Source organism: Biomphalaria glabrata, chromosome 13 (assembly GCF_947242115.1).
Source record: "Biomphalaria glabrata chromosome 13, xgBioGlab47.1, whole genome shotgun sequence".
NCBI lineage: Eukaryota > Metazoa > Mollusca > Gastropoda > Planorbidae > Biomphalaria > Biomphalaria glabrata.
This window is the reverse complement of record NC_074723.1, coordinates 12,510,213-12,522,996: the sequence shown is the minus strand read 5'-3', so window position 1 is coordinate 12,522,996 and position 12,784 is coordinate 12,510,213. Positions and strand designations below refer to the sequence as shown.

Sequence of the window (12,784 nt, the reverse complement as noted above, 5' to 3'; positions counted from 1 at the left end):
CTTTGTTAGAAATTAGTTTAAAAAATTAGTTTGTGAATGTGCAAAAATGCAATATAAGTTAAGCAGGGGGTCTACCGAAAATCAGAAAACATGGCAAGGGGTGTACGAGAAAAAAAAGTTTGGGAACCACTGCTTTAGAACCTGTTTTAACATAATGACAAATGAGACGTCCAATCTAGTGAGGCATGCAACCCTAACAAGTGCTACACAAACATTTTAACTGTGCTACCTAATCAATTTAACAGTGCTACCCAAGCATTTTAAGAGCTACCCAAACATTTTAAGAGCTACCCAAACATTTTAAGAGCTACCGAAACATTTTAATAGCTACCCAAACACTTTTTCAGTGCTACCCAAACATTTTAACAGTGCTACCCAAACATTTTAACAGTGCTACGCAAACATTTTAAGTGCTACCCAAACAATCGTGCGTCATAAATATTTTGATCACAGTATCGCTTTTTTTTTGGGTAGACATGCATATTCTTTATTGTTACTGCACTTAACCTTAGTTGTTTTATTTTAAATTTCTGATACTGTCCAAGAGAAAAGTCTTCAGCTCATCTGAAATATCATTGCTTAATTCATTAGTACATCGACCCGACAAAAGTGTTTCTACCTAAAGCTCGAGCTGCTCAAGAGGTATTATCATTCTAATTTTCCCTACAATCCCCGCAGATCTCCCCTTACATTAGATTGATTGCGCGAGCACTTTTCTATGTCACGTGATTAAAATTTACATTAAACGTCATTCGTTTAAGACATCGACTTAACCAATTCTACTTTTCTTTTAAAAAAAAATCTATCCGCATGTCATAGTTTGAAGTGCACAAAATTAACAAATAATGTGGATGTTTTAACGAGAAATATATTCGTAAATAAACAATGTCAAGGACGCTGTAGTAAAAGTTCATTGTTGCCAACTAAAAAAAATAAAAATTAGTTTTTGCTCTAAGAAAAAGGGCTTAGATATCTAATAGTACAGTGCTAAAAGTGTACCTATTAAAATGAGTACCTAATCAACAATTCGTAGGCCTACATGCTGCACACAGTATACAACAGTGTGCCCTCAACATTTTCCTTAACGGAACACTTCTCACATTCTGAGTACTGAACTGAACGGAACACTTTGCTTATTTTCTAAAGAGATTAATTCACGTGGTGACCTACTAGTTAATTGTTCCAGTAGGTCGTGGAATACCTATTCAGGCCTCGTGGAACACTAGGGTTCCGCGGAACACAGTTTGGGAAACACTGGTACATAATATAGAGCTAGTTATTCATAGTTATTTGCTTTCTATGAACATCTGAAATAGATCAGTTTCGAGAAAAAATGAATCTTTCCAGTTACTTTCATCAATTAACAAATATTTATCATCAAACGCAATACATGGACAAACCAAACACATTAACAAACTAAAATTAGTTTTTTTTTAATTAGTGGTAATTTTGTTTTATATAGAAAAATAGATACATCTTGCAGCATTGAGAGCTATTTCAGTAATTGTGACTTTTTTTCCCCTTGATGTAAGCTTTGTTTATTCTTTCTTAAGTTTTTTTTTAATGTCCATCTAGTTTTCAATGTATTCATGTTTTGTGACTTTAAAAATGTCCATCTAGTTTTCAATGTATTCATGTTTTGTGACTTTAAAAATGTCCATCTAGTTTTCAATGTATTCATGTTTTGTGACTTTAAAAATGTCCATCTAGTTTTCAATGTATTCATGTTTTGTGACTTTAAAAATGTCCATCTAGTTTTCAATGTATTCATGTTTTGTGACTTTAAAAATGTCCATCTAGTTTTCAATGTATTCATGTTTTGTGAGTTTAAAAAAAAATAATATAGCCTACATAATGTATGGTACTATTAATAATTGGAAATTTTTGAATGTATATTAAAGCTAAGTATCCGACTCAGAAACTTCTAAATGATACAAGCAAAGTTTAGTCTTGTTTTTTTTTTCTTTAATTCAGTCATTGTTTTCCGACACTAAAGTAGGAATGTATAGTTCAATTAGAACTGCTTAAATTATGTATTGTGCTAGGATAACCAATACATTGTGGTCGTGTAGGGGATGTCAACAGAATGACACAAAACTTAGAACCGTTGTTCCAGCTGCATGTCAGGCTGTTGTGTCCCGGCTGTCACTTCTAGTAGCTGTGGCCCATCCGTCATTCACTAAAGCTGCCGTGACAATAAAGAAGATAAAACTGTGACATTGAGCCAGAACGATGGGGCTGCTGCTGTAAGCTTTCCACCGGCATGAACTCTCGCTCGCTTAATTAATTACCTCCCCTTGACACCATGGAAATTTTAAATTTTCAGGCTTTTTTTTTTTAAATGCATAAAAAAATGTATGATTTTTTTTTTTTTTCAAATGTTCTTGATGTCCGGTACTTTTTATAATGGGAGATTTTGAGATCTGGTTGCTGAGAAGGATAGTGGTAAGTAGGAAGGCTTGATGTTAATCTGATCAAATGTGATGTTCTTAAAATAGCGTCTCTAGAAGTGTAAAGCGGTCTAAAGAATTATGCTTACATGGTTAGCGTAGGGCAAAACTGAGTATTTTATTCAAATGACCCTGATTAGCGTAGGACAAAGCGCAATACTGTATTGAACAAGGGTTAGCAGATAGAGTAGATTGGAGAAAAAAAACAATACGAAAGACTAGAGAGGATTTGGCTAAAGTAGAGCAGACCAATGGAAAGAGAAGACAAGACAAGAGAAGACATGAAAAGAGAAGACAAGAGAAGAGAAAAGAAGACATGAAAAGAGAAGACAAGACAAGAGAAGACATGAAAAAGAGAAGACAAGAGAAGAGAAAAGAAGACATGAAAAGAGAAGACAAGAGAAGAGAAGACAAGACAAGACAAGAGAAGACAAAACAAGAGAAGAGAAGACAAGAGAAGAGAAGTCAAGAGAAGACAAGACAAGAGAAGAGAAGGCATGAAAAGAGAAGACAAGAGAAGAGAAGTCAAGAGAAGACAAGAGAAGACCAGACAAGAGAAGACAAAACACGAGAAGAGAAGACAAGAGAAGAGAAGTCAAGAGAAGAGAAGTCAAGAGAAGACAAGAGAAGAGAAGTCAAGAGAAGAGAAGACATGGAAAGATAAGTCAAGAGAAGACAAGACAAGAGAAGACATGAAAAGAGAAGACAAGAGAAGAGAAGTCAAGACAAGAGAAGATAAGACAAGAGAAGACAAGACAAGACAAGACAAGAGAAGAGAAGACGAGAAGACAACAAGAGAAGACAAGACAAGAGAAGACAAGACAAGAGAAGACAAGACAAGAGAAGACAAGACAAGAGAAGACAAGAGAAGAGACGAGAAGACAACAAGAGAAGACAAGACAAGAGAAGACAAGAGAAGAGAAGACAAAACACGAGAAGAGAAGACAAGAGAAGAGTAGTCAAGAGAAGACATGAAAAGAGAAGAGAAGACAAGAGAAGACAAGACAAGACAAGAGAAGACAAGACAAGAGAAGACAACAAGAGAAGACAAGAGAAGACAAGAGAAGAGAAGACAAGACAAGCGAAGAGAAGACAAGATAAGACAAAACAAGACAAGAGAAGACAGACAATATGCGAGTAGACTAGAGTAGAATAGAGCAGAATCTAGATTACGGTCAAATAACTTAGTTTGAAACGCGATTCTTTGGACTAAATTAGATTTTTAAAAATGTATATGTATAACTTACAGCTCACGTGAGAAAACAAAATACACAAACGAAACTTCAAACTATTCCAAGATGTCCAAATAACTCGAGACACACACAAAATATTTCCACATCCTTTAACTGTATTTTGAAAACGAGATCTAGACATCTACCAACAGACGTCGTCTAAATGCAATGCATATTTAAATCAATCCATTTTTATGCGCACGTACAAGTCCGTAAGAATCGCGCGCGTGCCGAAATAAAATTTGAAGATAAATATAAAAAAGGGAGATCACTTGGAAACAATCAATAATGCAAAACTCGAAAAAGAAACAACACACACAAACTTTCTGCTATTGCAAGGGAGACAACTCTCAACATCAAACACAATTCTGCTGCAATAATGATGGCGACAACGTTGACAAAAGCAGACGTCGGATCCGTGAATGCAGAACGTTTGCTTGCCAGTTCAATTGGCGGTGGGTTTAGTCACTGAGATAAACTTAGTATCGATCTGGTCCTCTGCTACCACACACTCACATACTAAAACTCGCACACACTTCGAACTGGTGGCTTTAATATTGCATCGCGGACAGGTGAAAATTGCTGCCAAGGGCAGAACACACACACACACACACACACAAAAGGCATCGCCATAGGTCACTGGTTCTTAAAATATGGCGAATCGTAGCCTACACAAGACATCCATGTAGTTGATAGGTTTTAGAAATAGAGTTATTCAGTAACAAAATTTAAATGACTGGTTCTTAAACCATGATGAGTCGGCTACAAGACATCTCCAAAGATAACTGGTTCTTTAAATATCACTGACAGATTGACTGGGGAGTCTCGCGGGGGCCAAAGTTGTAAATTAACAAACTTGAGAACCTGTGTTATATAGACCTACAAATAGACCATGAGTGGTTATTAAATGAAGAAGTTCTTCCTTGCCTCTTTGTGTCTGTTTGTTATCTTTAACTGTCACTAATTGTTACTTCTTCTCTGTTATTTAGAATTCACCCCATGAATTGAGTAAACTATGACGTCGGACATTGAGTTCAGTATTGGATTGCCCATGTACTAGATCATAATGAGAGATAAATGTCGACATGAGTCAATAACAAGAAATCTTTGGAGAGAATAACACCTACACTATGTAAAGAGAAAGTAAAGATATTTTCTATGTAAAGAGAAAACAAGATATTTTCTATGTAAAGAGAAAGTAAAGATATTTTCTATGTAACGAGAAAGTTAAGAGGTCTTTTACGTAAAGAGAAACTATAGATATCGTCTACATAAAGAAAAACATTTTATATATAGTGCATAGTATAATGTAACCACTTTAATGTCATATCATAGAAACAGACATTAAACATTGAAGAGTACGAGAATAAAAAAAAGAATTATGCGTCCACAAAATGAAATAGGATTCAATGTAAATACAGACATTACAATTTCATTGTGTCGACTAGCCAAAGAGATCGTTTATAGCATGTTTTAAACTTTTAATTACAGTTTGTTCTATTCATGAATGTACTTTCTGTACGTGCGTGTCTGCGACGTGATTCAAAAGTTTCACCATTGAAGCTGCTTCCCTTGACGTTCGTCGCTCTTGGACTGATGGGGGACAGTCACAATTTCTGGAGAAAAAGTCCAGAGATATTTTTCAGATGATAACACCAGGGCCACATCTTTTGTTTTCGATGTTAATTCTAGTTTGTGTTTATTTTACTTCGGAACTACACGCGTGTCATTGTGTGTACATTGAATACATGTGACTATAGGGAAACAAAGAAAGAAAAAGTGATGTCTAGTATTTATCGCTTCACATCGACTGGCCAGTTCGTGAAATCGATCAACGTCTGATCACGTGCACATCTTGCGTAGTTTTCTTAAATACTGTTCTAACAAATGTCAAATTACTTTGAGATGATCAATTTCTATCCTTACTTGTTACAACATGATGAATATTTACGACATTTTGAATGACACATCAGATTGGTATTTTTTAATCTGCATCGATTTGTTGATCACTTGGTAGTATCTGTGCATCGGGTGTAGCCTTGGTCTTTGGCCAGTGAGACGTGACAGTACGTGACAGTACGAGATATGTTCTAGAACTTTCATTTTGCTAGGCCTGTATATATGACACTAACAAGAAAGCATGCATATAGAAAACTTTACTTACACTAGTGATGGTACGCAACGTTTGCGCGGCCAATTTTAGCGCTAGCAGTTTTGGCGATACCTTTAAAAAACCCACAAACCATTTCACTCTACTATAGTATATATAGTATACATTCTCCGCACCATCCGTGTACACGGTGTAGTAAAGTTCGGACTATTTAATGATTACATTATACAAACTATGGTATGTGACATTTATATCGATTGTAACACGCCCTCCTCCTCCCTGTAGTAGAAGTTGTGCCTAACACAGGATAACATTTACGTTTAAATTTAATTTTCTTTAGTTTGGTTGGAGATATCGTGACTAAAATAAACTTTCTTTGTGTGAACCGAAAACTGCATCGATATTTTTTTTTTATTTCTGTCATTATTTCATTTTGTTTTCGGACAATATTAAAACCTGAAGATGTCAGTGACGTAACAAATAATTACATTACAAACTTTAATCTCAAATCTAATGGACGAAAAAAAAATATCGTTGTTCTTTTCAAAATACATCTGAACCAACACACATAAAACAGAGATACGTATCGTGTCTTTAAAATGATAAAATGAACGTGTCTACTCTGTCTAAACCATGTAGCGTCAAAATGTCCCGCGGCTAAAAGGCTGCGCCAAAACGTTCTGTATCCCAAGAGCCGGGGTCAAATACAAATAAAACCGCTGTGAAATAAATCACAAGAAGTTGAAGAGATAAAAGAGGCAGGACAGTCTTGTACAAAAAGCAGCAGACAAAATGAATCTATCGTTACCAGCGAAACCAACAGATATTACCCAGGAATCCACAGCTGCACCGCTTACCTGTCTTGGATCAGCACATCGGGTATTGGCCATTGATTTCCTGGCACTTCGCGAAGCGGCCGGCCAGTCACACTTCGGGTTTTGGCCGTTAAATGTGTAATGCGAGTATATGTGTAAGAGAAGCAAAATATGTGTGTGTTAGTTTAGGCTCGTGTTTGTTTGGAGTCCAAGTTTTGTTTGTTTGTTAGTGTGCATTAGTTGCGTCTTCCTCTTGTTGCTGGTTTTTTTGTTGAGCCATTTTCAGTCCTGCACCAGTGGTATGAGTTCTATGCTATTCTCTGTCATCAGTGAATCAGCCAGAACTTGACAGTAGCCACTATACTCGGAGTGTGCTCCCTGGTGATGTGACGTAGGCAGTAGCCACTATACTCGGAGTGTGCTCCCTGGTGATGTGACGTCGGCCAGAAAATGGAACTGTGTTTATCATAACAGAAATTTTGCGTGCAGATCCGGGTCATGGTTAGAGCAGGTTCAAGGTCAGATTAATAAAGATTTGCATTAAACATCGATATTCAGAAATGTCTCAATCTGACGTGGATGGCCTGACACTGAACGTATTGATGACATTAGATTGGTGTCATCGATTGGTGTCATCGATTTTTATCTACTAAGCAAATACTGTAAGACCTAAATAAAAACAAGGTTGAATTATTTGACATGTATAGGTTTCTGCAGTTCAGACAATAGCAAAGGGACCTCATTCATAATTCTAGAAGTAGCAACCAATGGATGTAGTTTTCTCCAGCATTACTATGTACATGAAGTATATAAATAATTATTGTGAACCATATGACTTCGAATGCATTATGTCTATAATTATTGTGAACCTTATGACTTTGAATACATCATGTATCTATGATTATTGTGAACCTTATGACTCTGAATACATCATGTATCTATGATTATTGTGAACCTTATGACTCTGAATACATCATGTATCTATGATTATTGTGAACCTTATGACTCTGAATACATCATGTATCTATGATTATTGTGAACCTTATGACTCTGAATACATCATGTATCTATGATTATTGTGAACCATATGACTCTGAATACATCATGTATCTATGATTATTGTGAACCTTATGACTCTGAATACATCATGTATCTATGATTATTGTGAACCATATGACTCTGAATACATCATGTATCTATAATTATTGTGAACCTTATGACTCTGAATACATTACGTCCCTATAAAAAACAAGCTATGAACTAGGGGATGCCAGTTGAAGTGGACCAGAAGTTTTTTTTTCAGTAACTTCAAGTGGTCATTCTATTTTTATTGTGGCCGTACCATTGGGCGGCTATAGATTTGATAGTCCCGCAACATATGATCCCTGCCAGTTTGGGTAGCACATTAGAGTATCGCGGCTCAGTAGTCTGCCAAACAACGGAAGTGTCTGGGTGACTTATCTGTTGACATAGCAACGCCGCGTATCGATTGAAACAAAGAAAAAGCAATTAGGGGATGATTGGTTGGACCTGACTGCATAAAACTTTCAATTGTCGCCCACCATACGCCACATTTTCTTTCTGACCGTCCCCCTCGGGGACTTTTCCCAGACCGATTTCTGTTAAGTTGCCAATAAAAAAAAAAGAAGAAACCGTTTTAACGTTGTGACAATGGGACATCAAGGAGGAATGGATTTAATTGAAAATCAATTTCCTTCCTGATGCCGTGCTACAAATCCGCTCAACACAAAAGAGAAACCGGAACTTCGAAGAAGGGGACGCCACACCAGTTTGAACGAAATTTTGTAATGAGGTTATATTTCCCTAAAAACTAAAATTTGCCTAACACGTTGAGAAGACATGAAACATTCACCAGTAATGCTAAGAAAAAAAAATTCTACTATAGAAAGTGTTAGGAACCTGTGCAACTGTTTGTACAGTTACATGCATGTAAAGTGTATAATTTATATATTAACAAATAGAAAGGATTGTCATTATATCTCGGATTATCTGGAAGATAGTTGAAGATCACAGCAAAATTCTAATCGAAATGAAAAAAAAAAAGAGCTTTCCGCCATGTTGATAGAATATATATATAGCTGCCAAATGTTTATGATATATAAATATATGTGTGTATGAGTAGATGTGAAGATTTCACTCAATAGGCCAGGAAGTTTTACTTTCAATTTTTTTTATAACTTAGGATCCATAAGTTGTTACCTAGTATATTGTGACGGTCCAGATGAAGCTTCTACCTTAATTTACAAACATTCCCTAGAGACTAAAAGATCCAAGCAAATATTTATTTCATTCTATTATCAACGTCTCACATGAGTTACTGTAAGACTTACTTATGTCGAGCTATAAATATATGTATCCCAGGCCCCATGCTTTGATTTTTATAGAATCTTGATAATTAGAATGTTAATGTTCACGTCACGCCAATGAACGGTCAATGTAAAGTAGCATTCCCCTTTCAGACCTTGCGATCTATAATGTTAAGGTCATCTGTTTCTTTGGCCAGGGGTTAACGAGCAGGGTGTCATGTGGCAAACACAACGACCAACCGCCTTTACTTTCCCCAACTAAAGAAAGGTACGCATTAGAGTTGGGTGGACTCAGGGGCGCCCTAAAACTCCCGAAATTTAAAAAAATCCCAGATTGAAACCTAGGACCCCAGGTTTTGAAGCCAAGCGCTTAACCCCTAAGCCACCACGCCCGAACGGTCAGTGGATTTTTATCAAATATTTCGTCAAAACAGAATATAAAAACATTCTACAAGTGCCCATGTGTTAATACTCGCGCATGTTAATTAGAGACTTAAGCTCTGCTAAGTCATTGGTTTTCTTGGCTGATTCAGGCAACCCATTCCATACTCTAGTGGCACTAGGGAAGAGGGAGCGCTTGTACGAATTACCCCTAAAATATGGACTAAGAAATGTGCCTTTATTTTTATCTTTCTGAGAAAGGTATTTGCGAGGCCTGTGGATCTCGTGATATGACCATACAGTCTTAGTTTGCATTTTTTGACAACGGTCACAAGGTCATCGCGGGGCCTCATTGCCAGTATGACGCTTGTTTTTTTGTTTTTTTTGTATTTAGCAAATTTTAATCTACAATCTCTAGGCTATCAGCACACGTCATCGTCAGACGGTCGGTCATTGTACATTTTCTACTTATGGAAAAATGCCTGCAGAGTGTAGCTATGTATAGTAAAGATATGAACAAATAGAAAGGATATATAAATATATATATATATATATATATATATATATATATATATTTCATATTTATATATATTTATATATATATATATTTCATATTTATATATATTTATATATATATATATATTTCATATTTATATATATTTATATATATATATATTTCATATTTATATATATTTATATATATATATATATATATATATATATATATATATATATATCAGTTCGCCAATGGTCAATAAATGACGGCTATGATTATTAACTTACAATATTAGTTCTAAATCTTTCGTATATGTACTTCCGACTGTTAATAAGAAAAGATATTTACACATGTACTAACTGTATGGCTGACTGGAAACGTGCTGGACTTGTTCACCTCTAAAGTAAACGCTTAGAAAACATTTTTTGTGAGGTCAGGAAGTAAATGTTTTATCTGTCGGTGCATTCTATTTTAAAATGAAATAACAAATACAATTTTATCTCATTTTAAAATGTCACTATCAATAATAAGAATAAAAAAAAAAAAAAGCTTTCAAGGTGGAAAAGGGAAAAAAATTAGAAATAATGTTGGCTGAACTCCCTTAGCTCTTATCTCACACTGGCCAGCAGGTCTAAGGGAAACAACCAAGAAATAAGAGACGTTCGATGAGAAGCGATGATCTGCCCCTGTCCAGATTTCTGTTATTGAATCAACGAGCACAGAGAGTTCAATGAAGCGATGGGGATGGCGGGAAGGAGGGTGGGGCGAGGCCGCACGAGATTACGTGTCACCGAGAGGCGAGCGCGCGCGAGCGCGTGTGTGATAAGAAGATACTGAGTGTCTTTGACACAGTTCCCGTTTACTGAGCGTTTGGTGTTACGTATTTCCAGTGCCGAATTTAGATCTGAAAAGGCCCTAAGCTATTAGAGATATGGAAGCCCATTTTGGGACACTTCATAAGTCCAGATTCTATACGTCAGTGCAAAATATTTCTTGGGGACCCTAAGCTTTAGCTTACGTTCCCTATAGGTAAATCCGGCTCTGCGTGTTTCATCTATATTGTGGCATCAAGGTGTTAAAGGGGAATTTTACTTTACATTGACAGTTCACTTCGTATAAGGCCTCCCATTATCTAAGGCCGGCCCTGGTGGCATTTTGTCTCGAGAGTCTTTTCTTTTCTCTTTGCAAAGTCTTCTGCGGCAAAAGAGCATAAAGCGAGTTCCAAGCTTCTGATTTTATCATCTGTCATCGAGTACACCATCTTTAGGCTTGCTCTCCATGTGGGCCGGATCCTGTACCTGTCATCGAGTACACCTTCTTTAGGCTTGCTCTCCATGTGGGCCGGATCCTGTACCTGTCATCGAGTACACCTTCTTTAGGCTTGCTCTCCATGTGGGCCGGATCCTGTACCTGTCATCGAGTACACCTTCTTTAGGCTTGCTCTCCATGTGGGCCAGATCCTGTACCTGTCATCGAGTACACCTTCTTTAGGCTTGCTCTCCATGTGGGCCAGATCCTGTACCTGTCATCGAGTACACCTTCTTTAGGCTTGCTCTCAATGTGGGCCAGATCCTGTACCTGTCATCGAGTACACCTTCTTAAGGCTTGCTCTCCATGTGGGCCAGATCCTGTACCTGTCATCGAGTACACCTTCTTTAGGCTTGCTCTCCATGTGGGCCGGATCCTGTACCTGTCATCGAGTACACCTTCTTTAAATTTGCTCTCCATGTAGGCCGGATCCTGTATCTGTCATCGAGTACACCTTCTTTAGGCTTGCTCTCCATGTGGGCTGGATCCTGTATCTGTCATCGAGTACACCTTCTTTAGGTTTGCTCTCCATGTAGGCCGGATCCTGTATCTGTCATCGAGTACACCTTCTTTAGGTTTGCTCTCCATGTAGGCCGGATCCTGTATCTGTCATCGAGTACACCTTCTTTAGGTTTGCTCTCCATGTGGGCTGGATCCTGTACCTGTCATCGAGTACACCTTCTTTAGGCTTGCTCTCCATGTGGGCTGGATCCTGTATCTGCACTTTTTTTCAATTGATATTGAAACGCTTAGCATGCATCAGTACGCTATATCACCAAAGTGGACGACCCGCAGTTCTCCTGCCCCATATCTTTAGATCACTATGTAATAGTGACATAAGGTGCAGGGGGCGCGCTGGCTGAATGGTTAAGCGATTGGCTTGATAACCTAAGGTTCTGGGTTCGAATCTCGGCGATGACTGGTATTTTGAATTTCCGGATTTTTAGGGCACCCAATGCTAATGCGTAACCGACTTAAGTTGGTGAAAGTAAAGGCGGTTAGTCATTGTGCTGGCCACAAGAAACTCTGCAGAAACATCTGCCCTATTATAGATTTTCTGATAAGATATACTCACTGTAATAGAATACTTTAGAACTCTTCAATTCATGAGTTACATTTAAGCTTTAAATAGAACAAGCGCAGTCGACTTCAAATTTATATTTTAAACACATTATAACTACACTGGGCATGGAGATCTTTTTAGAGTACAAAAAAAATTTCTTTTTAAAAGCTGAAAGAAGGCGTTGTTTTGTAAAGTAGTTACAAGAAGTTGTTTTTTTAAACCCTAACCTATGTAACATATCATTTAATGTTTAGATCTAGATCTATAATTAAACATCGAAAATAAGAGCACTCTCGTCTCCTAATTATTATTTTGAAATTTTTAGATACATAATTTAGAAAGATCTTGGTAATCAATCTATTGAAATGTAAATAAGATGATTAAAATCAACAGACGTGAATTATTTCGATCTAGGATTTTCGAAACATTATCTCAATGGAAGAGACAATGGCTTTATTTTCGTTAATTTGCGTTCTGTGATTAATAGCCCATTCTATTTTTAAAAATCGGCAAAATGGTGTAGCATTATTTCTAAACTTTGAAAACTAAAGATCATTACTTTTCTTTTCTTTGATTCGGGGCGACTTCCCTTACAGCTCGAA

The 12,784-nt window shown here is 36.9% G+C and overlaps 2 protein-coding genes across 5 annotated transcripts in view; one reads left to right on the top strand and one right to left on the bottom strand.

Annotated features, from left to right (window-relative positions):
• Nucleotides 1-12,784, bottom strand: part of LOC106058383 (uncharacterized) — a 164,560-nt gene that overhangs the window by 109,211 nt on the left and 42,565 nt on the right. The window contains exon 1 of one of the 4 annotated variants that reach the window (XM_056008738.1): nt 3,698-4,317. The exons of the other annotated variants lie outside the window; for them this stretch is intronic. The gene's annotated coding sequence lies outside the window, so the exon portion shown is untranslated. Of the gene's footprint in view, nt 1-3,697; nt 4,318-12,784 lie in introns of those variants that run through there. 4 annotated transcript variants of the gene reach the window in all.
• LOC129922410 (uncharacterized) lies at nt 2,407-3,169 on the top strand. Its single transcript, XM_056008380.1, has 2 exons — nt 2,407-2,445; nt 2,596-3,169. Exons 1-2 carry the CDS (start codon nt 2,407-2,409, stop codon nt 3,112-3,114), a joined length of 558 nt encoding a protein of 185 aa, XP_055864355.1. The 3' UTR covers nt 3,115-3,169.

Bases quoted from the DNA above. Each gene is read 5' to 3' on its own strand.
- LOC129922410 (XM_056008380.1), top strand. From the start codon at position 2,407: ATGGGAGATTTTGAGATCTGGTTGCTGAGAAGGATAGTG. The intron at 2,446-2,595 runs GTAAGTAGGAAG...TGATTAGCGTAG, and splicing joins GGTTGCTGAGAAGGATAGTG to GACAAAGCGCAATACTGTAT.